Below are 26,976 nucleotides of genomic sequence, written 5' to 3'. Positions count from 1 at the left end.
AGAAGTAGTGACTTTACAGCGGGGAAACCCAAAAGATGCCACCTTAACCAAGTCATCAAGATTAGCATCACCAGTAACGAGATATTATCGACATCATGCTCCCCCTGACGCCGGGCAGAGAAGGGCCCAGCAGCACTTCTGTGGGATTCCCGGCCCAAACGTGCAACCTTAGCCTCATCGCGAGACGTCATGAGACAAACCCACGTGCAGAGACATCCTAGTAAAAAACTGACCAATAACCTTCAAGGGTGTCAAGGTCATGAAGGACGAGGGAAGACTGAGGAACCGTCACAGATTAAAGGAGACCGAGGAGACTCAACAACTGAAAGCCATGTCAGGTCCTGGATCGGATCCCGGAGCAGAGAGAAAAAGATATTAGTGGGCAAGCTGGTGAAATGTGAATAAAGTCTGTAGTTTACTTAATAATACTGTACCTATGCGAGTATCCTGGTTTTGATATCTGTACTATGGTATGTAAGATGTCAACATTAGGAGAAGCTGGGTGAAGCTGGGAGAAGCTTTTGGGAACTCTTACTATTTTTGCCACTTTTCTACAAGTCTAAAATTATTCCAAAATAAAAGGGTTTTTTTGCTTTAAAACAAAAACAAATGACTCTGCTATGTAATAATGTTTACTTAAGGTAATCTGACCAAACAATTTCCCTTTAATAGCTAAAAGCATAGCCAGGTCAGAGCAGACCTCAGCCAGACCTTGGAAATGTATCTAAACCCTTCAGAACTACCAGTGTCTGGGCCTCCACTCACCATCAGAGCACGAAGATGCCCTGGCGCTGTTCCCCTGTGTCTAACTTTATGCCATCAAGTGTCCAAGAAGCCACTGGCTAAGGTCTACAGCATCTTGATGTTAAATACAAATGTAAAATTATTTCACTAAGAACAGCACTCTTATTTCAATGAGCACTCTTCCCAGACTGTTATATAAAGTAGTAGCTTCCATATTTTTAATCCCAAGAAACCCAGAAGCAGAATGATTTGCCCAAGATCATGGAACAACTCAGAAGCAAAGCTGCTGTAAAGCTGTCATACCCCTGAGTACCTTTACCTAACATCCGATTCCTCGAACATCTAAAAGTTGATTGGAATCAAGCAGTTAGCTGGGACTGGGAGTTCAGTTTGGCCCCTGCCTCCGAGATGCGTCTAATAAATAGGAAAAGGGAAACATCTAAGAGCTCTCAATGCAAAGTGAAAATGGGGACCCGAACAGGCCTTTGAAAGAAAAAGTTTGAAAAATGTCAAATACAACAACTGGTTTGTTCATATTTTATGTCTTCAAGGCTAAATAAACATAAATAACTAAACCTCGACATTTCAATTCTTCCCAGGTCCTGAATCAAACAAAGCCGATGAGTATCCCCCTGCCCTGTCTGCAGCTGAGCCACTCCCAGGATGACCCTGTTGGAGAGGCATACAACCCTTCCAGCAAGTCCATCAACAGGGCCACAGGCACGCCCACAAGGCAGCTGGCACTTCTGCTGAATTAAGACATACGCGACTAGATTATCTACCGAAAGAACGCATCAGAATACGAGGGCATTTCTCAGTAATTTTGTAGAGTTGAGAATTCGACATAATTCCTCCCTGGAATAACACAACAAAGCTGAAGATATTGGTCTGTGTGGACTGTCTACCAAATTTGGTCCAAAGCAGATCAGTGATTCAGAGTTCCTGGGTTTCAGAAAAATAATCCTATGTGATCTATTTTATATATATATGCTGAGGCTTCAAAGTACATAAGATATGAAAATTTAATTGGATCATATATTTAGCTGCTGCTTTTAAAGATGGTATAAATGGCATGTACTTCTGCATTTCTACCATTTATCACCTCGTTGACCTTGGATGACTGAGCTAACCCAGTCTCTCTTTCGTCATTTGTAAGGTGGGGACGCCATCACCAAGCTCAGGTGTCTGCTGTGAGGATGAAATGGAACAGCCAACGTAAAGTACTTTGCACAGTGTCTAGTACATAGCAGGCATCGTGAAGTAGCAGTAATCTTTGTAATGGACAAGGCAATATTATGCCTTTATTACACTGTTCTCAAACGTGGGCTCCTCAGGACTTGCAGGCTACAATAATGTGTCCTCTGGTAACTCAGAATTAAGAATCCCCCCTCCCTCAAAGGAAACTTTAAAATGGGGCAAGCTTCAGAGAGAGCAGAGAGGGAGGGGTAAGACAGGCAAGGAGAGAAGGTGGGAAGGAGAGAGGGAGGGGAGAGGAAGCTTCAGCGAGGGCTGGGCTGAGCCTCCCAACGAGAAGCAGCTACAAACTCTAGACAAAATACAAAAGACAGACTGCCTGAGGGCTCTGGAGACCGAGCAGAAGCAGGCAGATTTGGGAAAGAAGTTGAAAGCTGAACAAGCACCCACATGGAATGAGTTTCCAGTTCCTTGGTAGCTCCGTCTGAAGGCAGCCTGGGGCTGGCAGCTCTGGGGAACAAAAGCCCCAGAGAAAACCCTGCCGTCTTTCTGGCCACCGGAATCAGGGGAGAGCATCTTGGGGCAACAAGGATCACTGAAGTGTGCGGGGGTCTCAGAAAGATGGGAGGTACAGAACTAAACTGACGGACATCCACCTGAGTCACGTCTGACTGACACTGGAGCCACGAATGCTTGCACCTGAGGCTCCATGAGTCTAACCAAATCCACTGTCTGCTAAATGCCCGGAGCAAGTCTCTGAAGCAACAGCAAGAGACCTCGGGGCCTCAACAATGTCATGTTCGCAACGCCCCAGACACAATCCAGAATTACTCAACAAAAGAGCCAGAAAAATGAAAACCCCTTTGCAAGGAAATAAACAATCAACAGACGCCAACTCTGAGATGACTCAGATGCTGGGATTATCTGCCAGACAGGGACCTGCACGCAGCTACCATGACGATGCTCAGTGAGGGAAAGGAAAACACGCTTATGATAAAAAGATAGGAGAAATTTAAAAGATCAAATATGCTACCTGAAGAAGCTAGAAAAGGAAGAACAAAATAAACCCAATGTAAGTAAAAGGAAGGAAATAATATAGACAAGGGGAGAAACCAATGAAACAGAAAACACAGTGGAGAAAATGAACATGGATGCGTAGCTGGTTCTTTGAGAAGATAAGCGCAGCACAGAGAGCGCTGGTGGGACTGCAAGGCTGGGGAGAGGAAAGGGCTTCTTCCCTGGTGTCGGTGGCCTTTTCCTTCCTCCATCTGCTCTGCCGCCTCCTGTGTGCCGGGGGACCAGAGTGGCTCTCCCTCAGGGTGGTCCTTTGCCAGCCAGCAGGCAGCTTCCACGCACCAGCTCTGGCCCTGGCACCCCAGGGCTCTGCCACGTCTGGGGCCACTGCACACCCTCCTCCACGGAGGTAAATCCAGCCTTGCGGGGCAAGGAGGGCTCTTCCCAGTTTGCTCCTTCCTGGGGCACTTTCCCTCAGCCCTAAAGGCTGTAGTCGCGCTTCCTTCATCGGCTGTTTCTGCATTCTCTCACCTGTTAGCAGCTAACTACTCTTCCTAGTTAATAATTACGTACATTAAATCTCCCCTGCAGATTACGAGGTGGTTTCTGTCTCCTGGCTGGACCATGACTGAAGCGGATTTGGTTAGGAGCAGCGTTCATCTCCCATCCTCTTGCTCACGTGTCTTACAAAGGCATCTGTAGTATGTGCTACTTCCTAAGCTCAGACCCAAACAGCATAACATGGTCAACGGGGCAGACCAATACAGTACGGCACACCGGGGCGATCAAGACCTCTGGGGGCTAATGATATACTGCATACGGCAAAACTGACACAGTCCTGAGGCAGCACTGTACAGGGGTACCGCTGGTCCTGCCAGGTACAAGAAACAGCTGCTGCTGGTCACTGCAGACTGGTGTGCAGAGACGGCATCAGCGAAGGCAACAGCGGCACCAAGGCCAGGGACTGCACTGCATAAAGACCCCACCCGCGGGACCGAGGCTGTGATCAGCTTAATCACCTGCTTAAGTTTATGGAAGTTCACGGTTATTTTCCAAAATCCACTTGACTTTTCTACGTTTTCTAAGTGAATTAAGTGGGGCTATGATACGTAGCGCGACTCTTGCATTTTCAAGTCTTTGGCGGTGGCACAAATGTCTGCACATTCCTCAGGATGCAGTACTGCTTCTGGTTTTCTATCTCGGCAGGGGAGGAAAGTTCCAGTGACTTCCACTTAACCCTTGCTACCATAATGGTCCCTTACCCACAAGTCAGAGAACCACAGGGGATTCAGCCAGTGGTCAAAGATGTCTGTCCAAGTATACATTCAGGCATCAAAAGATGAAACTCACAGATGTAGGCTTCAAAGAATAGTTAACATGATTTACCTATAATATAAAAATGAAAGGGGGAGGGCATCTCGGCTGAGCAAATGCACAGAGACGATAAAACACAGGATGGCTCTAAGAAGTGAGCTGGAGCACAGAACATGTGAAAAGGAGAAAGCGAAAAAGGCTCAACATTTTTCTCAACCTCAGATCGTGGAGGGCCCCGAGTAGGAGGCTAAATACTGTTATCTTTACTTGGTAAGCAATGGGGAAACAGGAAGAATTTCCATCACGATGAAATGACCAACGTCAGATTAATCTTTCAAAAGCACAAGTAGGTGAAATGTATTAGAGAGACTGGTTAGAAGACTTTGCACATATAAAAGAGTGAGCTCACTGGAGTCAGGGCAGAAAAATAAAGGGGGGGGGGGAAATGTGTGAAAAATACTACAGAGTTTAAAAAAAAAAAGAAAAAAGAAAAAACTTGGCAACTCATGAGATGTGAGGCGTAAGAGAGAATCAAAGATGACCTTATTTTGAATATGGACCACTGGGAGGATGGTAGTACGAGTAAAAGAACAGGGATACAAGGAACAGAAAGAGAGATACTGTCTTTCTGGATATATGAAGTTGTTGCCATGACTTGGTATAAATAATGGCAATTTTTTTGGCTTTCCTTCGCATAGTTTTGTTTTTAGTCAGAAACACAGAAAATAGTAAGATATGGCATTTTTCCAGGAAAGTTTTAACCTAAAAATAGGGAACAAAGACAGGAAAGACAAGAGATTACTTAAAAACAGTAAATGGTCTCCAATCTAATGCAGGTTGTTCATCTGGCAACAGTTTCCAGAGTATGCAAATATCACACACTTGGAAACATCTGATCTTTAAAGAAATAAACTACTTATAGATTTTTTTTCCTTCTATAGATATTTATGGGAAAGCCTATATTTTTAAGGCAATATTGTGTGGTGGCTGAAAATGTGGACTCTGGGGCCCGAGTTCAAATTCCAGCTCTGCCACCTGCTACCTGTGTGTTTTGGGGCACATTACTTAACCTCTCCGTGTTTTGGTTTCCTCGTATGCAAGATAGGCATAAAAAGAGTAACTATATCTCAGAGGGTTGTTTTGAAGATTAAATGAGTTAATACACGGCACTTAGTGTTATGTGCATGTTTAGTGTTATCTAAACAGGAATCCTATATATCAACAGAAGTTAAGCTTTCTTCATTCTGCTTGTGAATCAACACTGGAAAGCTTGAATATAAGCCAACTAAAGATAATACAAATTTTATCTGTAAGTGCTTTTAAATAGCAAGGAAGAAGCAACACTCACGTTTAACAATTATGAACTGAAAGCAAGTAATATACTCATATCTGAAGCTTCTCAACTATATTAATATGAGATAACCTGATGGAAATCTAAAGGTTCTAATAATTGCTAGCATATCAAGGGCAGATAAAAAACTTTACAGCCAGATTTAAGTCCTACACAATCAAAATAGGGACAGAAAATGGTAAAACCATAAGCAACCCTGATTACTTCAGCAAGCGAGTTTATAGCTCTCTAGCTCACACTGTCCAAACAGTAATTCAGTCATTATGACAAAGGCTTATAACAATATTTTATCAGAAACCAAACGTACTGACCACTGCTTGCTAATGAGGTTGGGCACACTGTTTTGGGATTCATTTGGGCAAGAAATTAATAAACTACTTCATACCTTGAACAGTCAGCCCTCGCAGTAACACATTATGGAAGAGAAGTGTAGCAAAGTCCTTGAAATTCTGCCCCCCACCGCTACCAGAGCAAGCATTCTCAAACTGCTCTCACACGTTGTCTAGTAAATTTTCCTAAGACTGTTTGCTCCCTGTAATTGAAGGAAAAAGGGGGGGAAAAGTCTATGCAAATATCCTAACTTTAAAATACACTAATAGTTAGGTAACATTTATACATATTTCTAAAATCTTGGCAACCGCTCATTGTTTGCCCTTATCTAAAATAATATGAACTTGGACATTATATTCTGGCGCCCCCTTCTGGTAACACAGTTGAAATGCTATCACAAGATTAACTTCAGCAGGGCAGTTTCCCTGTAGGATTGAACATATTACTGCAATAACAACACTGTTTGGTGGCTACAACAATATAACGTGTCAGAGGAGGGAAGTGAGGGGGTTGGAAGGATGCTGCCTACTGTACAAGACATATGGCAGCCTGTCAGATGTTTTAAGAATCTCTGACACCACGTTTACTGAGTGTCTGACACTGGCCAGGTATGATGCCAGAAGCTAGGACCCAAAGCTGAGCTGGAACTTGTCCTGAAGGAGCTTCCGTTACCTCTATCACATCCAAGAGAGAGATGTATAGGATCCCAGACTGAGGAGCCTGACTCAGACTGTGAGGTGTGAGAAGGCTTTCTCTGGGCAGTGATGATTAAGCAGAGTTTTGGAAGAGGCCAAATTAACTGGATAAACATTATTCTCTAGTAGGTCTGTGTCTTTATTCCTGTCTTGTCCCTAGGTTCTTCATGACCTTTTTTTATTTTTCTTAGATTCCATATATATGCATTAGCATACGGTATTTGTTTTTCTCTTTCTGACTTACTTCACTCTGTATGACAGACTCTAGGCAAAGTGAGAGAGTGTCATGGACATATGTACACTACCAAACGTAAAACAGATAGCTAGTGGGAAGCAGCCGCATAGCACAGGGAGATCAGCTCGGTGCTTTGTGACCACCTAGAGGGGTGGGATAGGGAGGGTGGGAGGGAGGGAGACGCAAGAGGGAAGAGATATGGGAACATATGTATATGTATATGTATAACTGATTCACTTTGTTATAAAGCAGAAACTAACACACCATTGTAAAGCAATTATACTCCAATAAAGATGTTAAAAAAAAAAAAAAGCACAGAGCTGAGACAATCATACCATGTTTTGGAGGAAAAAAGTCACTCAGTGGGACTCAAGTGACGCATCTGGTTGAACAGTAGCAGAAACAGTAGACGTAGGCCAAATCACAAAAGGCCGTATCTGCCAAGTTAAGGAGTTTAAACTTTCTCCTAAAAGCTGTCAAAAGTGTCAAGGTCTGATCTACATTTTAGAAACATTCTTCTAAGGCTTTCCTATGAGTTACCAAGATTTCCGAAGTCACTGAATAAATATCTACCATGCATTAGACATAAATAGATAAATTCAATGAAATAATTTCAAAACAAAACTAAACAAAGCAAAACATGCCTTTGAAAGCGTAAAGAAAAAGTTGCAGAAGCCGCATGAAACCATTCATAAATACCTTTTAAACTCATCGTGGTAGAATTCCGACTTGCAGGTTACCATCTCGCCCCCCTGGATGTCCTCACGACTTCTGACTCCCCCAAATACATACAGTTCCATGGCGACTCCACAGGCTACAGCTCCAAACCTGAAAGGCCACATAGGGCATACTAGGTATTAGATTTACAACTCATGACCCGATTCCATAATTCCTCTTACGCTTGTTTTAGCTCTGCGCCATTCAACGTTTCACAAATACATGGGTCTTCCTTTTTCAGGAAATGGCTTATTAATTTAATCTTATATCAACCAAATGCCAAGTCAAATAAAAGATTAGCTGGAAAGAAGGGAAAAACAAAAGCCAGGTGAAGGGGGCTCTGCACAGTCCTTACCCAAGTTCTCTCACCTTCTCTCTTTCAGTGGACAGATAGCGGTCCACTGCTGGGTCCGTGTGTCATAACATTCCACAGACTCGAAGAGTTTTCCATATGATCCCCCACCCATGGCATAGATTTTCTTTTTCATAGCTGCATAGCAGCCAATCTGAAAGGAGAAAGCAACAGTGGGGGAGGCAACATTTATTATTAAAGTTGGGCGAGTAAATACCAGCTTGGCTAGAGAGCACTGGCAAATATCTGGAAAAGGATCTGACTTCTAATAGTAAGACTATGTATGGTGCCTTCCAATATTACAACAGAGGCTTTTAAAAATGAGAAGAGCAAGGTAATACACACACTGTTAATCCTCAGAAAAGGATTAACTCCATCTAATACTATTCCGCTAAGTGAGTAAATAATCCTAACTTTTAAAGAGGCTTTCCAGGCTCTCTGTCCTCACCACTATTTCAAGAGTCCCAGATGTGGACTCCTTGGAGCAAGACATCACTCAATTCCTGCCCCAAGTAAGTCAGTCGAAAGGGCACAGACGGTGAGAGATCATATTATGAGCAAATCCCGGTACCCACGGTGTAAAATACCTAGGGCGCTGGACAAGGCTTTGGCATGATGATGAAACTCCAGCCTCCACCAGGGAGAAGAAATACAGACTAAGCTGTAAACAGCTAACATGAGCCATTTGTTTTCATCCTGCTCTGCAATGGCAGTTCTCTACCTATGGATGAATGTTTCTCCCCAGTCCTGCACAACGATTAAGAAAACAGGTTTGGGAGACCTGGCTCCTTCCTAGGTTAGTGCAATCACACAGCATTTATCAGGCGTGGGCCTTGGACACAGCAGCGCTGCCCAGAGCCCACTGCCAAGGTAAACGCTCTCACACACCGTTTCCTAGCTTGGTGTGTGGCTGGTAATAGTGAAGGCAAGCTACCAACAAAGACAGAGTTCTATAATGTTAATTCTTTTAACGCTATCAATCGTGTTAAAAGGCATATGTAGGAAATGAAGAAACATAACTTTAAAATCCAATTTGTGAATTAGGTATCACAAGATATCATTCTCACCTTTCTAACCATGGTTAAAGCGGGTTGCTTTGTCCAGGTTTTAGAATAAATATCATAACATTCCATGGAAATTAGCTCTTTTTCACCATCTTCTCCTCCTAAAACGTACAGCATCCCATCTATCTCCACAATTCCAAAGTTATGTCTTGCCTGAAAAGACATCAAAGATCTTTGTAGACAAAAGGCCAACTATCAGATTGAAAGCTGATATTCATACATTTAATAAAAATTACAGATATTATTATATTCCAGCGTTCCAGCAAAGAAATACCAGGCTCAAAACCATCTCTCTCAAATATTTCTGATTTCCCTAGCAGCTCACTCTTCTAACACAATAGACAGAGAACCCAAGTCCAGGAACTTCCTGGAACATGGGAACTACACACGTGGTGAATTCACTGGCAGAATCCTTACTTTTTACTCACAGCAGCTCACGACAAGAAAGAGAACTATTACTGTGCGGCTCTGTAAAGTGATCTTCGTCCAGCAGTGGGCAGCAAGTGGCAGCTGACGTGTGCAGTCAAGTAAGGTCCACGTCAACAGCACTGCCTGTGGCTGGAGAGCCGGGGGTGGGAGGGCGAGAGGCCCGGGCTAAGGCTGCCTGGAGCAACAGAACCTGATGTGTTTCACACTCATCCACTCACAGCACTTCCTGGGTGCCCAGCCCCACCCCAGCACTGCAGGGAGAGCGCTGACCACACAAACAAAATGCGCTGCCATCATCAAAAAGTTTGTGCGAACCGTTGAGAAAGATCTAGTATGTGAGGAGGTTCTATGTGGTATGAAGAGAAAGAAAGCAGGGGAGGGGGCAGGAGAGCTGAGAGGCCGGGGGAGGCCTCGCTGAGGAGGAGCCATATGGACAAACACTGAAGGAAGCAAGCAGCGAGCCACGTGGGTACCTGGCAAAGGTCCCAAAGCAAGTGCACTCCTAGGAGGCTTCAGAAGGGGGAGCGAGGGAAGGCACAGGGAGCAGGGCCGGGAGGGGGGCACGAGCGTACCTGGCAGGGGGGCTTGGCGAGGCTGCTACCTCTTTCCTTATACTCAAACGCAAAGCAAACAAAAGTGCTAAAGGGAAAAAAGAAACATCAGACAAATTACAAAAGCAGTATTTTACCTCGTTCATTGGTGGCAGTGCGGTCCATGTGTTTGCATCTGGGTCATACTTTTCTCCTGAGCTCAGGGTCTGCTTATTTTCGTCTTGGCCCCCAAATACAAACAAAAATCCTTCTGCAAAAAATCAAAGACACGCAAGGAAGTTGAAATGTAAGTTTTCAACACCTATCTCTAGTCAAATACAAATGCCGTAAGGGCAGAGATAGGATGTGGAGATACCTTCTCTGACAACAACGGGTTCGAAATCTTACCAAGCCTGGGTGATAGAGCCAAATCTGTGAGTCACTCTGACCATTTCGCTTGCCTCGGGATCTCTGAGTGGATTCCCACTACCCTGCACCTTAAAAGGAAAACTGACACCACCCACCCGGTCAGCAAGTGACTTTGAGTTATCTCAGTTCATCTGTTCTGTTCCCCAGACTCTACTTAAAACAGTCTTCTTAAAGGAGAAGAAGCCAACAAGACACTATGGTAAAACTGAAGGGAAATGTGGGCCCTAGAGAGGTTACCATGCATGGAAACCATTTTGCTCTGAGGGCGTTTAGCAATCTGGGAAAAATGCAACCTTTCTCTTAATGGCTTTGAGGGGATGAAGAAGATAGAAATCTAAATCCCAGGCCCACAGACAGTGTGGCTTCTGGCAGGAAAGCCTCGCTGAAGTTCTAACCATCAGGATGAAGGCCAACCAGAATTAGAAGCCAGATTTAAATCTCCTTGCTTATCTAGGAAATCTCAAAATTGGAATTCGATTTACAGCAATTACAAATTAGTAGTGTTTTCAGGCAACTGGCAGAAAAAAACACAAAAGTTCTATGGAAAAAAGTATGTTTATCTAAGTTTTAGATTCTAACATTCTAAGATTTTTTCACATTATCCCTACAAATAATTTTTTTTTTTTTTTTTTGCGGTACGCAGGCCTCTCACTGTTGTGGCCTCTCCCGTTGCGGAGCACAGGCTCCAGACGTGCAGGCTCAGCGGCAATGGCTCACGGGCCCAGGCTCACGCTCCACGGCATGTGGGTTCCTCCTGGACCGGGGCACAAACCCATGTCCCCTGCATCGGCAGGCGGACTCTCAACCACTGCGCCACCAGGGAAGCCCCCTACAAATAATTTTTAATAAAACAATCTTTGGCACTCAGCCAAAGATACTCAGGTATACAAAGAAACCAGACTCTATTAAGAAGAAACAGCAGAAGCAGACAATAGGGAGTAGTCTTGCAAAGATTCCAAATTTCAAATATTAGAGTAATCAGAAAGACAATAAAACAACAATGCTCACTATGTTTTAAAAAAGACAAATGTGAAGGTAACTCTAGAAGAAGAGAAGTGACATAGTAGATTTGAAAAAAATTACAGAGAATTTCTAGGGAGAAAAAGATAAAAACAGATTAAATAAAAAATTCAATGGATGGATTTAATGGCAGATCCATCACAGTTAAAGAGAGAATTCATTAAGTGCAAGATAAATCAAAAGAAATCACAGAGCAACATGGAGAAGCAAAAAGATGAAAAAGAAAACAAAAAGAAGGTAGAAGGCAGGGGCTGGAGTAGAAAGGTCTAGCCATGTTTGATCTGACTTCCAAAAGCAGAGAGACAGAGGAGAAGGAGCAAGGGTAACATATGGAGACATAACAAACAAGAAGTTTCCAGATTTGATGAAAGGCCAAGCTACAGAGTCAAGATGCCCAACAGTCTCCAAATATGGTAAAATTTCAAATAAAATGTTGCCTAAGCACACTACAGTGAAATGGCAGAAAAATCAAGACAACAAGAAAATCTTAAACACAGCCCAGAGAAAAGGCAGAACTTTAGATCTGACAACTGACTTAACAACAGGAATGACAGAAGTCAGTGGAAAAACATCTTCAATAATAGATGCCAACCTAAAATTCTATACCCAGCAAAAATATCCTTTAAGGATGAAGGCAAAATAATGACATCTTTAGACAAACAAATCTAAGAGTTTGCTACCACTAAACCCACATCAAAGGAAATTCAAAAGGATGAACTTCAAAGAGAAGGAAAATGGTCCTAGATGGAAAGTTTGAGGAGTAAGAGGGAAAAACAAAGAAAGTGGTAGATATGTGGATAAATCTAAATGAACACTATCTACAGATATGTGTATAAAACAGATAAACATATATATGTAAATAGTTACTTATAAATAACTATGTGTTCTAATACTGTAAGGCTATGGAATGTGAAAAATAAGAGTATAAATGTACTATTTATACTACTAGACTTTGTTAACAGTACAGGCTGTGGATTCAAAAGTGACCTTCAGGGGACTTCCCTGGTGGAGCAGTGGTTAAGACTCCGCACTCCCAATGCAGGGGGCCCGGGTTCGATCCCTGGTCAGGGAACTAGATCTCACATGTGTGCCACGACTAAGGAGCTGGCGAGCGGCAACTAAGGAGCCTGTGAGCAGCAACCAAGACACCTACCTGCCACAACTAAGACCCAACGCAACCAAATAAATAAATAAGTAAATATTAAAAAAACAAACATAAAGTGACCTTCAAAGGAATATAGACATAGAATATAACTTCTAACCTGGTAGAGGGAAGAAACCGAATGACAAAAAAGTCAATCAATTTTTTGAAAAAAGGCAAGAAAAGAAGAAACACAGAACGAGCTGGACAAATAGGAACTACTCAGTCATTTCACAACTTCAATGAATACAACTGGGCACAATTCCTCTCCTCATTGTTTCAAGTTTCTGAAACAACAACCTCTCTAGGAAATCTGAAAATCAGTGATACAGGAACCTTTGTGGTAGGTGTGCATGTGTGAAAAGTATGCACATGTATACACATTATGGTAGGACAACTTAAGGAGGCTAATTTTAAGAAGGAACAGAGAAATCAGACCCACATCCTGTTGCCTACACCACTCCATCCAGCTGATTATCATTGACAAAAACTTCAATAATTGTGGAACCTATGATTCCATTTCTATTCCATAGCTTTAGGCATATCTAAAATATGGTACAGTGTGGCATAACTTAAAAATTTTAAGGTAATGTTTGTGGGCAAGCAAAGACTGTAAAAGAAGAACTGCTAACAATAGTGAGAATGAAGTGAAATGGCACTTGCAGGATGAAGCCAACAAGGCAAATCCAAGGTGAAGAGAAAGGCAGCAAGGACAGCCTTCCCCATCACCTCCTGGAGAGAAAGCTTTGGGTAACGTTCCAAACTTGTAAACGTCAACTAAAACGTACTTCCTGTCATAAAACCACTTTAAGCCAGAGCTAAGTTAAGCACTAGTTTCTCGTTTCATATGAAATGCCTGCTTTTACACGACACTCTTATTTTGAATATAGTTACATGTTGTGATTCTACACTGTACAACTTTCCAAGACGAGCGGCTATCACGGCTCAAAGAAGTCCCGCGCCTCAGGTGTGATCATCCAGCCAACGGCTGGTAAGAGTCACTGAGTTTTGCTCTCCTATCAGTTAAGTCATCCAATAAAATGCTCCTCAAGTGATGTCTTAAAAACAGCTACGTATTTAAGATTTGGGAACGATAAGGACTGACAGAAGACACTCTTCTTACCATAGTCTTGGAAGCTAGAGCCACCCTGAAAAAGTCACCACAGAGGGATAATAAAATTATTTCTTTAAAAGGTTTTGAGTCATTCTGCACAACTCTGAAATGACATTACTTGATCTTGTGTTTAGGTAAACTTGATGACAGCACGGTACCTGCTGAGAGGACTCCGTGGTTGATTCTCGGCATGCTTAAAGGGGCCAGTTCAATCCACAGCTGCCGATTAGGGTCATAAAGGGGGCACATACATCGCATCGCTGCTGTTGGCTTCCGTGAACTAAGGAGAGAGATAACTGATTAGTAGTTAATATGTTTTATGTACTTCTGCTTATAATAACTATGACTAGTTTTACTACGCTAAAGAATGTTTCAAACATTTAAAAAAATCTATTGCTATTAGGCTTTAGATACTGAAGAGTGTTATAGATTTCTGTTTACGTGGAAATCTCTCTTCCCTTACACCACCACCCATCAAACCGCTCACAGCCACGCTTACACTCTTTCCTCTCCGCCAACGGTCACGATGCACTCCGAGTAGCCCCGGGGCTTGAAGCTGGCGAGCATGGCCTCCCCCTGCTGCGGCTGGCTGAGAGGGATGTTGCTGCACTCTTTGACAATCTCTCGGACTAACGGCTCATTCAGCATCTGCTCCCGTAAATAGCTCGAGTCCAACCCTGAAACCCACAGCGCTGACATGACATCCTTCATGTGGACCTGGAGGGCGGAAAGCACGGGGAGGAAGAATGGAGAATACGTTGTACATTTAGAATATACGTTTTCCCACTCCTGGAAGACTAAAATTATTGACAGTCAGATTATCAACAGGCAAGTGGGTAAGGGTCAGTACTGCTTGAATGTGTTTACGGTCCCTTTTCTTTCTACTTCCCTTGGCCTTGATAAATAAAAGTTTAACTTAAAAAAAAACCATCACTTCAGATTTATATTTGATGTATCACTGCGAAGTTTTAAGCAGCTTTCTTTAATGCCCTACAGGGTTCCCACAGCAACAGGAAAACTTAGAAGAACCCTGCTATGATTTGCCTTATTTCACATGCTTGGATGTGCTGTGAGTTACATCACATTTGTAGAAACGTCATATACAGGAATAGCTTGATACAATATGGTCAACTAGATAATGAACATGTATCAACATTAACATTACAAGAAAAATCTGAAAAAGCCAAATTTCAAAAAAAAAATCCTGAGTACTATAGAATCATTTCTTCAGTAATTACTGTTAAAAATTATCTAACATGTATAATGTGAATGATATACTTTTAAAAAAAATATTCATGCATTTTACTTGCTTATTTTCCTTATTTATTTTTTTATTTTTTTGGCTGCCTCGGGTCTTATTTGCAGCACATGGGCTCTTTGTTGAGGCATGAGGGATCTTTTCATTACGGTATGCCGTCTGCTAGGGTTTCTCTCTAGTTGCGGCATGTGGGCTTCTCTCCAGTTGTGGCGTGAGGGTTTTCTCTCTGTAGTTTGTGGCACGCGGGCCCTCTCATTGAGGCACGCGAGCTCACCACTTGTGGTGTGCGGACTTAGTTGCCCCGCGGCATGTGGGATCGTAGTTCTCCGACCAGGGATCGAACCCATGTCCCCTGCAGTGGAAGGCAGGTTCTTTACCACTGGACCACCAGGGAAGTCCCTGAATGATATACTTTTCATGCTCAATCATCAGATTTGAGCCAACTGACTATAGCACCCTACGTACATAAGGTGACTAGTTTTTCTGGGCTTTGAAATTGTCATTTTAAGGTACACTCTTTTATACCCTGAGTAATCAAAGCCAACAGTCCTTACAGCACCAAGTTCAGATTAACCACAGGATGAGGGACTGCCTCTTGTTTCCCAGCAGCCGTTCCATCTTATATGCCCTCATCACTTTAAGGCAAGAAGAGGGTCAGAGAGAAGATACTTCAGTGCTGGCAGCAAGGCGGAAACTCTTCTATCCCCTTTCCCAATCTACCCCACCAACGGGGAAAACAGAACACTAACTGTACTAAGGGGCTGAAGCTACGAATGTGGTTTCTAAGTGGACACGCTCATGGGCCTGCACATTTAAAAATTACAAGATAATCCTTAAAATGTAAGCCAAGAGTTACTAAGAACAATTAACAATGCAATTATGCATTCTGAAAACCACCCTGAAACCCAATATATTTCTTTATTTTGATATAGTAACTGGAGCTAGGCTCTAGTATATAAATATTAGACTTAAAGCCTTGTGATTTAAAGGTGAAAGCTCCCTCCCCCAATGTATTAACAATGTGGATCTCAAGCCTGGTATTCTCTAAGACCCTTCCTTCCTAGGCTGTCACTCCTAGAGCCTTCCTATTTGGAACCTCATCGCCATGAAAGCTCCGGAATGCTCTCCCACTTTCTCCTCCAGTGGTGTCAATCACTCCAGGGAGAGCCCAGTGCCAGAATTCAGCCCTCTGCCAGAATTCCATGTGCCCTTTTCTCACCCCACTTCCTGCATCAGAGTCCCTGTAGGGGTTAGCCCACCATCACAGAGGGAAGGATGCTGAAAGCTAGGATGAGGAGTATAGGGTGCATTTCTATACTCTCCAGCTTAGCTTGAAATCCCTTTCCCCTTAATAACAACATTCAAAGGATATCATGTGACTTGTAAGTATTACTATTTTCATTGCTATATGATGAGTTACATGGACTTTGGTAGACTGGTCTGAACAACAAACTGCTTTAGTGAGGCTACAGGAAGATGTTTTCCAGGTTATGGTTTAGTTCACAACCTTGTCAGTTTTTCAAGTTGGAGGAGAAAAATAAAACATCTAGAATTTGGATTAAAAATAAACAAACAAATGAATAAGTAAGTGAAAAGGCAAAGTCAGAGCACGCTATAAAGTACGGGTACCTTTCTTATTTCTGTGTCATGTGCTATCCATCGGATGACTGCTTCAAATACATATCGTTCATTGCCAACGTTTAACTTCTCAAGAGAAATCACTTCTTTAAGCTTTTGAGGACTCAGTTCTAGGAATTCCTCTGTGCTGCTGACATCTCGGAAGTGAGTCTCCAGATATTCTGTGGCCAGGTAATGGACGTGGTGCAGGCAGTAGTGGAGTGCAAAGTCTCGGATTCCGATGCAGTTCTCGGCGGCAATGCAGCCTTCTAAGAACTCACAGCAGAGAGTTTTAAGATCCGTCAGCAGGAGCAGGTCTGCTGCCTGCACAACATCTTGGATGGTATCTTCGCTCAGCCGGATCTGTAAGAATGATCATAGATAGTCTATGTTTGAATGTATATATTTAGAACGCAACCACTAATCTATCAGGCTGGACCATATGAAAGCTCCATTTGTAGAGGTCAAAGATGATTGAAAACTAGCAATTTCATACAGTTCAGCTTTGTTTTCAAGAATAGTCCGAGGGCACCAAGGCACCTGCGGACAACATAGGCAGCGTGTGGCTGATTAACTTTTCCCAGCTCTTCCCTTCCTTTACCGAGATGAACCACCAATATCCCTGCCATGGTGAACTGTCCATGGGGCTCGCTTCTATACTTAGAGAGAAACCTCAGATGACTGAAATGCTTAGGAAATGGCAAGTTCCGCATTCTATGGTAAACTGAAGGCGATTTCTTTAAACGCTAGCCCCTGAACTAGTGAAAATCCTGCCTCCAAATACATTACGTTCACTTCTTTGCCAAATGGTACGTGGAAGATACCACACGGACCCTTGAAGAGAGGGAGAGCCACACTGCCCGAGGGGGCCTCATTCTGAACACCAAACATTGCACTTGGTGCAAAAGATACAATCTGGTCTCAAAGCTACTTTCTGGAATAAATCCCTAAGAAGATTTTTTTTTTTTAAATCATGGTGAACATTTACTTCCCCTTAATTTCCTTCAATTTCTTGACTAATGCTTCTTCCTCCACCCACTTCACAGTGTTTCTACGCAACAGTAAGGCAACATCAAGAAACAGGCCCCTAAAATACTGTCCCAATCACGAACGGTCCAGACTCTCCGAAAGAATGGGTATTTATCCTCCATTAGGAAGCGTTAAGTGAGATTTCACAGTGAAGTGCAGCAAGAAACAGTTTACCACAATTTGCACATTCTGTACCATAGATAAGTAAGGTTTCAAATTTCCAATGCAAGCCTGAACATGAATACACTCCTCTAACTTGCTATAACTGCCACTGAACTGATTTTACGAGTTAGATCAGAGTTTGGACCTAAGCCTGGTTTTGTGATGCTAAAGAGCATTGCCAGTATTTTAAGGGCTGTCCTCAAACTGGTTTAAATTCATTCATTTTTAATAATCATACACATAACCTTATTTCCACACACCCACCACCCAGTGTTCAGAGAAAAGAGAAAGTGATAACATCATGAAGTGACATAAAAAAACTTCAAAGAGGATGACGATCACCGAGTTTGACTCTGGACAGAATGAACATATTTAGAGAAAGTAAGCAGTACACTCAGAATACTTATGTAGGAGACAGAGCCTTTACAAAAGGAAAATTAAAAGAAGAATGAGGAAGAAGGAATAAAGGAGAGAGCAGGACATGAGCCCTCAAAAGGAGTAAAGATAAAACGTACTCTTGCGTAATGAGATGTGAGGCACATGAACTCCTTCCTAATTCACACCCAAGATTATCCTTAAGAGTCCTCATGCTATACACTTTAAATCACATAAACAGGGGAGTAGTGGGGTGGAGGAGGGCAAAGAAAGGGAAAGGACCACTAGCCACTGATCGCTTTCTTCCTTGGCTTTCATGAAATCCCCAGAAATATAAATGGGTACAGAGACTAAAGGGAAATCAGAAAGAACGAACGTGGGGGAGCGGGGATGTTGGTCCTCCTGAGGCAACAGGACGGAGGCATCGTGAGTACGATGCGCGCGCCTGTCACTGGTGTGAATCTCGAAGTCTTTATTTCTACAAAATAATCCCCACCGCCCAAGGAGGCTCCCAAGTCCGTGCTGTGGAGACAGGACGAGTTCCCCGATAGTGTGGGTACAAAGCAAGACTGGAATTAAGATTTAAAAAACAAAAAGACAGCAGTGAAGGGAGCACCCCATGTTCCTCATGTCTCAGACTGGAAGGTGGAGCTCAGGACGGTAGAAACAAAACCTGGGATTTGGGTAAGATCTTACTTAGTCTGCTTTTCCTTCAAGGGCAGAGCCCCGGAAGAACACCCTTGGGTGCCATGTCCAGGAGGAGACCCAAGTCAAGCACACAGTGACAGAAGATGGAGATGGCGGTGTTGCTCGGTCACAGAGTGGATGAAGGCAACCCTCACCCTGAGCTTGAGGAGCCTCTACTCAGTCCTCCTTCCTCTGTGTCTCATCATACCTGCCCACTGAAGATGTAATCCAGGATCTCTCTCATAACCATTACCGATATCCCTTCAAGTTCAATCTTATAGGTTGATCCATCATCTTTTGGAGGATTATAGTTTAACTTTGTCCTAAGAAAGGGAAAAAACATGTAAAATTTCTATGAAAGAACAGAAATAGCTAGAAATATTTATGCACTAAATACTCTATAAAGTATATGATATGTATCCATATATGAATCACACCTAAAACAGTTCGTTAACTTTAGAGCAACATATTTTTTATGACTTTTAACTACAAAGCATTTGTTCCAGGATTCAGAGTGCTACCTCTTAAAAAAAACAAACGAAACAGACAACCAAAGCGCTAAGGTCCATGTGAGCAAGGATCTCTACTTCACCTTGGGAACCCTAGGCCCTTTAGGCTTATTTTTTTTCCCCTGTATTTAATTATCCAATTATTTTCAGTAAGGTAACAAGGACCCCACAAACCTACCACCCAAAACAAAAGCTAGGACCTTGACGATAACCTGCTTCTAGCCAAATGGTCCTCGCCACCAATTCATTCCTCTGCTTCCCCATCTGAAGTAACTATTATCCTAAATCCCACCTATATTCAATTTCCTCTTGCTTTCTTTTTGTATCCGTGAAATATATATAACCTATGACATATATAGATTTATTGATGATCAATGTATATATATAATTTTAAGGTTTTAATTCGATAAGTCTTTCGTGCTGTCTGTAACCTTCTGGCGCTAACTTTTTTCATTTAATACTGTATCGCTCAGTCATTCAGCTTGCTGCATATCACACGCGTTCTTTTGCTCTTTCTGCTGTGTAGTGTGCCACGTTCCCGTTGATGAGCCCCTGCGCTGGGGCTCCAGGTGTCTGGTATTGTGAACAGTACTGCCATGACTATCCTTGTTTATGTCTCCTTTTGTGATACGCAGAAGAATTTCTCTTGGGTGTATCCCTGGGAGTAGAATTAAGCTACTTTCTTCTCCAAAGTATGAGCTAATGCTCAATTATTCTCCAAAGTAGCCGGAGCAGTTTTTAGCCTCATCTGGTATATGTAAGGGGATGTGTGGAGCCACAAAGTCTATGGCATTTATCTCTGTCCCACTTCCTAATCCTCCAATGCACGATCCAGTGAGCGAAGTATGGTCTCCGGTGGTGGTTGTGACCTGCCTTCCCCTCATTACCCAGGTGCTAAACAGCTCTTCAAAGATCTGTAGCCCCCTGTGTTTCCTCTTCTGTGAAACACATGTCCAGTTCAAGTCTCTCTCTTTTTTATTCATTCATTCATTATTTATTTATGGCTGCGTTGGGTCTTGCTGCACGTGGGATTTCTCTAGTTGCAGCGAGCAGGGGCTATTCTTCGTTGCAGTGCGCGGGCTTCTCATCGCGGTGGCTTCTCTTGTTGCACAGCACAGGCTCTAGGTGCGCGGGCTTCAGTAGTTGTGGCACAAGGGCTCAGTAGTTGTGGCTCGCGGGCTCTAGAGTGCAGGCTCAGTAGTTGTGGCGCACAGGCTTAGTAGCTCTGCCGCATGTGGGATCTTCCCGGACCAGAGTTCGAACCCGTGTCCTCTGCATTGGCAGGCAGATTCTTAACCACTGCGCCACCAGGGAAGTCCCTCAAGTCTCATTTTTAATTGAACTAATCACCCTCCTCATATTGAGGTGTAGGCATTTTTTGTTATCTTCTTGATATCAAACCTTTGGCAGACTTGACACTTTTTTTTAAGGTGATGAACAATGTGAAGAATAATTTTTCACAGTCAACACTTTTTGTGCCTTGTTTAAGAACAGGTACTTTACCCAAGATCTAAAAGATATTCCTAATTTAGCAGCGAGGGAAGCTCAGACACAACCTAAGTTGCATTTAATTACCCCCCCCAAGGCTCGGAATTGGTAGGATGAGGAAGCTGTGGAAGGAGGGGTGAAGGATGAGCTAATTACAGAAGAAGAGACTGACAAAGTCTTAGGAAATAGGTGAGTTCCCAGATCCTTGCTCCACACAGATACACGACTCCTCTGCCCTTTTTAGTAAGGCTCCCCAGCTCCAGTGGAAGATAAGTGACGTGCTCTGGAGAGTGTGAGATGGAGGGGGCGTCTCTGGACAGGGGGGTAGCAGGCACATCTGAGGGTAGGTGCACTGCACCAAAAACAGAGAGTCAAGAGAGTGTCTACATATTGAATGCTGAGATCAGCAGACTTTTTTCTCAATTTTGCTCCTAAAATTACTGAAAGCCAGATCTACATCCTCCAGGTGAGAACCTGATGACTCTTCTGAAGGATTTGATCAGCCCCAAAGCAAAGGTCTAAAGACATGGGCACAGATCTGCCTCAAGAAAATGACCCAGGTGGACCATGCAACAATGAAACCCACTGTCACTAAGCCAACCTATGGGCTCTGAGCTTCCCACACACTGTGGCGAGCACTTCTGAAACTTCTTCACTTCACACCACACACAGAAAATGTAATATGACCCTGGGGTAAACAGATGAGGCTGTGTGCAGGGCCAGGGGGATTCAGCCTCCCCAGATGCTGCCCTGCCACTTGGAGGGCTGACACCATCATTATCTTCACACATTATGACATATTTTTTGGGGGGGGCACGTGGGTTAAGAAACTCTGCTTTAGAGCCCCACTCTTAAAACTGAGCAACTCAGTAGATGCCTAACAAAGAAGAAAGACAGAAACCAAAACCAGCAGAAAAAAAGTCAGCTTGGAGGAAGTACAGATCTCACGCAAGATGACAAGTCAAGGAAAAAAGAAAACCTCTCATTAACATTCCCAGAGAGAAAAGAGAGGATGTTGTGCTCGTGAAACAAGAATAGGATGCTCTAAAAGGGAACATTCAGAGAACAACAACAACAACATTTTAAAGACTACAAAAAAAATTTTTTTAATGTAATGTCAAAATTAAAATTTGTAGAAGTCATAGACTTGTAGACTTCAAATCGTAGAACTTGTAGACCTCAAGTCTGCCAAGAAAGCAAAAAACACAAAGGTAGAAAATAGGAGACACAAGGTAAGAAAACTGGAAGATCAGTCCGGAAGGCTGAACATCTGAAAAACAGGAATGCCCATGCCAAAGAAAAAGAGAATATTATCAAGTAAATGCTCATATTATCAAGTAAATGCTCATAACAAGATAGGGATAAAAATACGCCTATCCGAGGCATGTCATCATGATACTTCAGAATACTGGAAACAGAAAAAGTTGTATAAGCTTCCAGAAAGAAAAACAGGTTACACAGAAAGGAATGGGTATCAGAACGGCTTCGTACTTCCAAATGGAACTTTAATAGCAGTGTGGAGATGACTTCAAAATTCTGAAGGAAAATTATTTTCAACCTAGATTTTTATAGCCAGCCAAACTACTCATCAAATATCAGGACAGAATAGACATTTTCAGCTATACAAACTCTCAAAATAATTGATCTTCCATGCAGCCCTTCTCAGAATGCTGTTGGAAAAAACTGCCCCAACAAAGAGGAAGATTCTGGACTAAGAAAAGACATGATCCAACACAGAAAAGCAGGGACAGGAATGGTGAAGAATGACCCTAGGGTAACAGCTCTGCACCAGCAGAAGGAAAGCTGGTTCATTCTGGTACAGCAGGATGCCTTAGCAGGCCTTAGGAGGGCAAAACTGATGGAATATATAACATGTGTTTTAGACAACTTTGTTTCCCCCCTATATTCTGTATCTGCTATTCCTACCTCTACAGTTTCTATAGAACTAATAATTTTACTCAAAAGGCATTTCTTTTCTGCTTGCTGCACCCTAGGTGTACCTATATGACTGACACTTTTACTAAAAGTGAAGAAAAAAACTTCAGTCAGTTCTCAGTCAAGAGAGAAAAATAACGTAAGTAGTAAGAATAACACCTAAATCATTAATATTTGGCTCTGAAATCTGTCATATGCAGACATGTCCTCCAGGAATGTTTCACTCAGGATGTCATGACTATTTGTATTTCTTAGTCACCGTGCTGGTTATCAACATATTGCCTCTCAGCTCCAAGTCCACCCTCTTTGCATGCTCTGTGAAAATGGCTCTGAGCCTTTCCAACAGTTTTTCTGCGTTAACTGGTACGATGTTAAGCTTCTCAGTGGAGGGTGCTGGAAAGACACTGCAGGAGGAGACAGTTTTGCTGCCGGGCTCTGGTTCTGCAGCTGGATAGGCTCCCGCAGTGCACAGCTGCCAGCAGCACCTTGCAGCTTTCCCTGGAACTCCCAGAGGCAGTTTTGCAGTCAACTGTTTCTGGGGAGACACCTCCCTGTGAACAGCTTTCCCAGACACCTTAAAGGACAGATTTCTGGCAAGTTCCAGAGGGCTGATTTCAAGCAAATTCCACCAGTGTGGCTTCTCTGCCATGAGGTGAGCTGTGGCTGTGTGCCGTCCAATAAAGTCTGGATCTCAGCCCTGGGTACACCAGCTACTCCTTTAATTTTTAGAGTTTACTTCTTAGTAGCCAATCCCTTATTACTCTAATCTCTTGCTGCAGTTAAAAATTCTTTATATTAAACTCTCCTTGTTCAAATTACTATGTGGTTTCTTTCTCCTGACTAGATACAGACAGAGTCTTGCCCCTATTTAAAGGCAGTAGCTCTAAAACGTGTTCAGATAGAGGGGCACCACCTAGAATTCAAGTTGTTCAAACAAGAGCTGGCTGTGCCTGCCCATGGGCTGTGGACAGTGCAGGAGGAGGGGGACCAGGCTGACGGGGAAAGGGGTTACAAAGAGACCGTGCAGTGTGTCCCCTTTTTATTTTTCAACCATGCGACTGGATTTTTTTTTTAAAAGATGACTATACAGTCATCTCTTGGTATCCTCGAGGGACGGATTCCAGCACCCACACGGATACCAAAGTCTGCAGATGAGCAAGTCCAGGAGTCCGCCCCCCGTATCCTCACCCACAGACTCAACCAACCATAGATCGTGTACAGCTGACCCTTGAAAAACATGGATTTGAACTGTATGGGTCCACTTACACGTGGATATTTTTCCCAATTAATCTGTGTATTAGTAAACCCGTGGAATATTGAAAAACACCCGTGCATAAGTGGATCTGTGCAGTTCAAAGCCACGTTGTTCATGGATCAACTGTACTACCCCATGTTTTCACAATGAAAAATGTTTCCTTTTAAAGAGTATGGTTTTCTTTCAGCAGATGGCAGGGTACAGACAATGGCTAAGAAGACAGAAGAAAAGACTCCTTTAAATATGAGCATTGACCATTTCAGATCCATAAAGTCTGACCCTTTTTAAAGCCCATGAAAAATGAGTCATTGTACTCTTGAAGTCTCTAAGCATCTGAGGGTTAAATTATAAAACCTTGTTTTGATTACGGTTTAAATTCAGATCCCAAGCTTCCCATCTTTCGGTCCCACTTCTGATCTCTCCCTCATGCCGTCTGCGCATGTCCAATTCCTGCCATCTTCTTAGGAGCTGTTCGAATGCCGGCCTGGCAGTGGCTCCCCTTCACCTGCCCTGCCCCAGGCTCCATCTCCGCCCTCACTGCCCTGCGGGTGAAAAGAACTCCTCATGTTATCAATTTCCCCAGCACTTGATATTGTGGGATCATCAGGTCCTGTCTTGTATGATGGTATTTATGTACAAAGCCCATTTCCTCTCTCCTTTATTAACCCCAAGTTCCTTGGGGTCAGAGTCCTCTTTATCACTATAACCCTACAACGCAGCCTGTCAGTTTACAAAGAATGGATGTTCAATAATGATTTGTAAAATAAGTTTTTGAATTAACAACAGTCTTTAAATATCTGAAGAGCTGTCACAGGAGATGTTTTTCCTGCAGGATCTCAGGTACAGTGAAGCAGAGCTAGAATCAATACAAGGAAGAACTTCCTAATAGTTTCATGCATTCAATGTTGAAAGGCCTGAAGCACAGAGCTTCTCAAGCTTTCAGAAGGTCCGTGGTGGGAGCTGAGTTTCTGCATTGGTAACACCCTCAGTGACGCAGACCCCTCCAGACCTCTCTGAGTAGCAAGGGGTTAAGTGATGCTTCTCAAATTATCCATGTGTGTTTTTGTATTTCTAACCCATCTCAGATGAATCTTTTGTAAAATATGATAAAAATGTAATGGGGATGAAGTGTACAGCACGGTGCCTAGTTAATAATACTGTACTGAATACCTGAAAGTTGCTAAGAGAGCAGATCTTAAAAGTTCTCACCATAAGAAAAAAAATTTTGTAACTACGTGTGGTGACAGATGTTAACTAGACTTATTGTGGTGATTCTTCTGTAATATACACAAATATTAAATCATTATGTTGTACACCCTGAAACTAATATAATGTTCTATGTCAATTATACCTTAATAAAACATGAATGAGTTATTAAAAAACAAAATTTAAAAGACATAAAATACAGGCCCCAATTCTTTTTTTTTTTTTTTGCGGTACAGGGGCCCCTCACTGTTGTGGCCTCTCCTGTTGCGGAGCACAGGCTCCGGACGCGCAGGCTCAGCAGCCATGGCTCACAGGCCCAGCCGCTCCGCGGCATGTGGGATCTTCCCGGACGGGGGCACGAACCCACGTCCCCTGCATCGGCAGGCAGACTCTCAATCACTGCGCCACCAGGGAAGCCCCCCAATTCTTTTTTAAATTTTTTTTTTTTTTTTGGTTACGCTGACCAGGGATTGAACCTGGGCCACGGCAATGAAAGCACAGAGTCCCAACCACTGGACCGCCAGGGAATTCCTGTGGCCCCAACTCTTTTATCATTAGATTCAACGGACATAAAATTATTCTGTCAAACTGCTACAAGAGTTTCTAACTTTTACTCTCCGTGTGTACTTATATTATCATGGCCAGGTGACAATTCACAGACCATCACCAGCCTGCAGGTGACGTCTCAGGAGGCTGATATCCATCTGTCTGTCAGGATTATAGTGAAAGTTGGCCGTTAGCCCTTATCCGTCTTAGACACTAAGAGTCACTCAGACCTGCTGTGAAACTGTCTTGCTTCACAGCCTGCTGTCATTTGCAGTTACTTCCTTCTTTCACTTCTATTTTTAAAATTTTTTTATTCGAAGTATAGTCGATTTATAGTGATCCAATATTTTTATAAGACTTTTTTTTTTTTTTGGCCTTGCCGTGGGGCATGCAGGATCTTAGTTCCCTGACCAGGGATCTTACCCCCACTCCCTGCATTGGAAGCACGGAGTCTTAACCACTGGACCACCAGGGAAGTTCCCCCTTCTTTCATTGCTTGGATACTTGCCATCCCTTTCTCATTTAGAAACCTGGACTTATTTTCCCTCTTCTTGTCTTCACTTCCCCCTCCCCCATTCCCCAATGAAATCTCTATATCCCTTCAGTTTTTGTTGCATTCTGTTTCACATTTCTTTCCTCCAGTAAATACCCTGATTTTCCCAATATCTACCAACACATTTTCTCTGTATTTTCCCTTTTTTAATCTAGAATTTTCTCACCTTGAACATCATTTCTATCTTCTCTGTCACATAAAACTGAGAATTCAATGAACTGGACTGAATGAGTTAATGAATTAAAAAAAAAAAAAAAAAACCTAAGCCAAAGGGTTAATAACCAATAGTTTTGTTTCTAAAGTTAGTCCATATATATCAAGAAGTAAATCAACTCTTCTGTTTCCTTTCTTATTTTAATTAAAGTATAGTTGATGTACAATGCTATATAAGTTCCAGGTATACAATATAGTGACTCACAATTTTTAAAGGTTATACTCCATTTATAATTATTATAGAATACTGGCTATATTCCCCATGTTGTACAATATATCCTTGTAGCTTATTTTATGCATAACAGTTTGTACCTCTTAATCTCCTACCCTGATATTGCCCCTCTCCCTCTTCTTTTCCGTTTTGTATCTCCACCCCAGGAGATATAGAGTCATATGTAAATTTACTGGAAGTCACAAAATCCTTGTTTTTATTATTATTATGTGATGTTAATTTACAAACTCTCTCCTAG

At 42.7% G+C, this 26,976-nt stretch overlaps 1 protein-coding gene across 5 annotated transcripts in view; it reads right to left on the bottom strand.

Annotated features, from left to right (window-relative positions):
- GAN (gigaxonin) overlaps positions 1–26,976 on the bottom strand; it is a 90,677-nt gene that overhangs the window by 38,965 nt on the left and 24,736 nt on the right. For all 5 annotated transcript variants that reach the window (XR_003001905.1, XR_003001906.1, XR_003001907.1 and 2 more), the window contains exons 2-9: positions 19,010–19,124; positions 16,561–16,911; positions 14,173–14,390; positions 13,832–13,953; positions 10,128–10,240; positions 9,014–9,163; positions 7,964–8,100; positions 7,577–7,705 (exon numbers count right to left, since the gene is read on the bottom strand). Coding sequence is in view for 2 of the 5 variants with exons in the window: in XM_024735599.1 (XP_024591367.1) it covers positions 7,577–7,705; positions 7,964–8,100; positions 9,014–9,163; positions 10,128–10,240; positions 13,832–13,953; positions 14,173–14,390; positions 16,561–16,911; positions 19,010–19,124 (1,335 nt within the window). In the remaining 3 variants the exon portion in view is untranslated. The remainder of the gene's footprint in view (positions 1–7,576; positions 7,706–7,963; positions 8,101–9,013; positions 9,164–10,127; positions 10,241–13,831; positions 13,954–14,172; positions 14,391–16,560; positions 16,912–19,009; positions 19,125–26,976) is intronic.

Source organism: Neophocaena asiaeorientalis, unplaced genomic scaffold, assembly GCF_003031525.2.
Source record: "Neophocaena asiaeorientalis asiaeorientalis breed wild unplaced genomic scaffold, Neophocaena_asiaeorientalis_V1.1 scaffold40, whole genome shotgun sequence".
NCBI classification, from domain to species: Eukaryota; Metazoa; Chordata; class Mammalia; order Artiodactyla; family Phocoenidae; genus Neophocaena; species Neophocaena asiaeorientalis.
The sequence above is the reverse complement of the archived record's forward strand: the minus strand, read 5'-3'. Positions and strand labels throughout refer to the sequence as shown.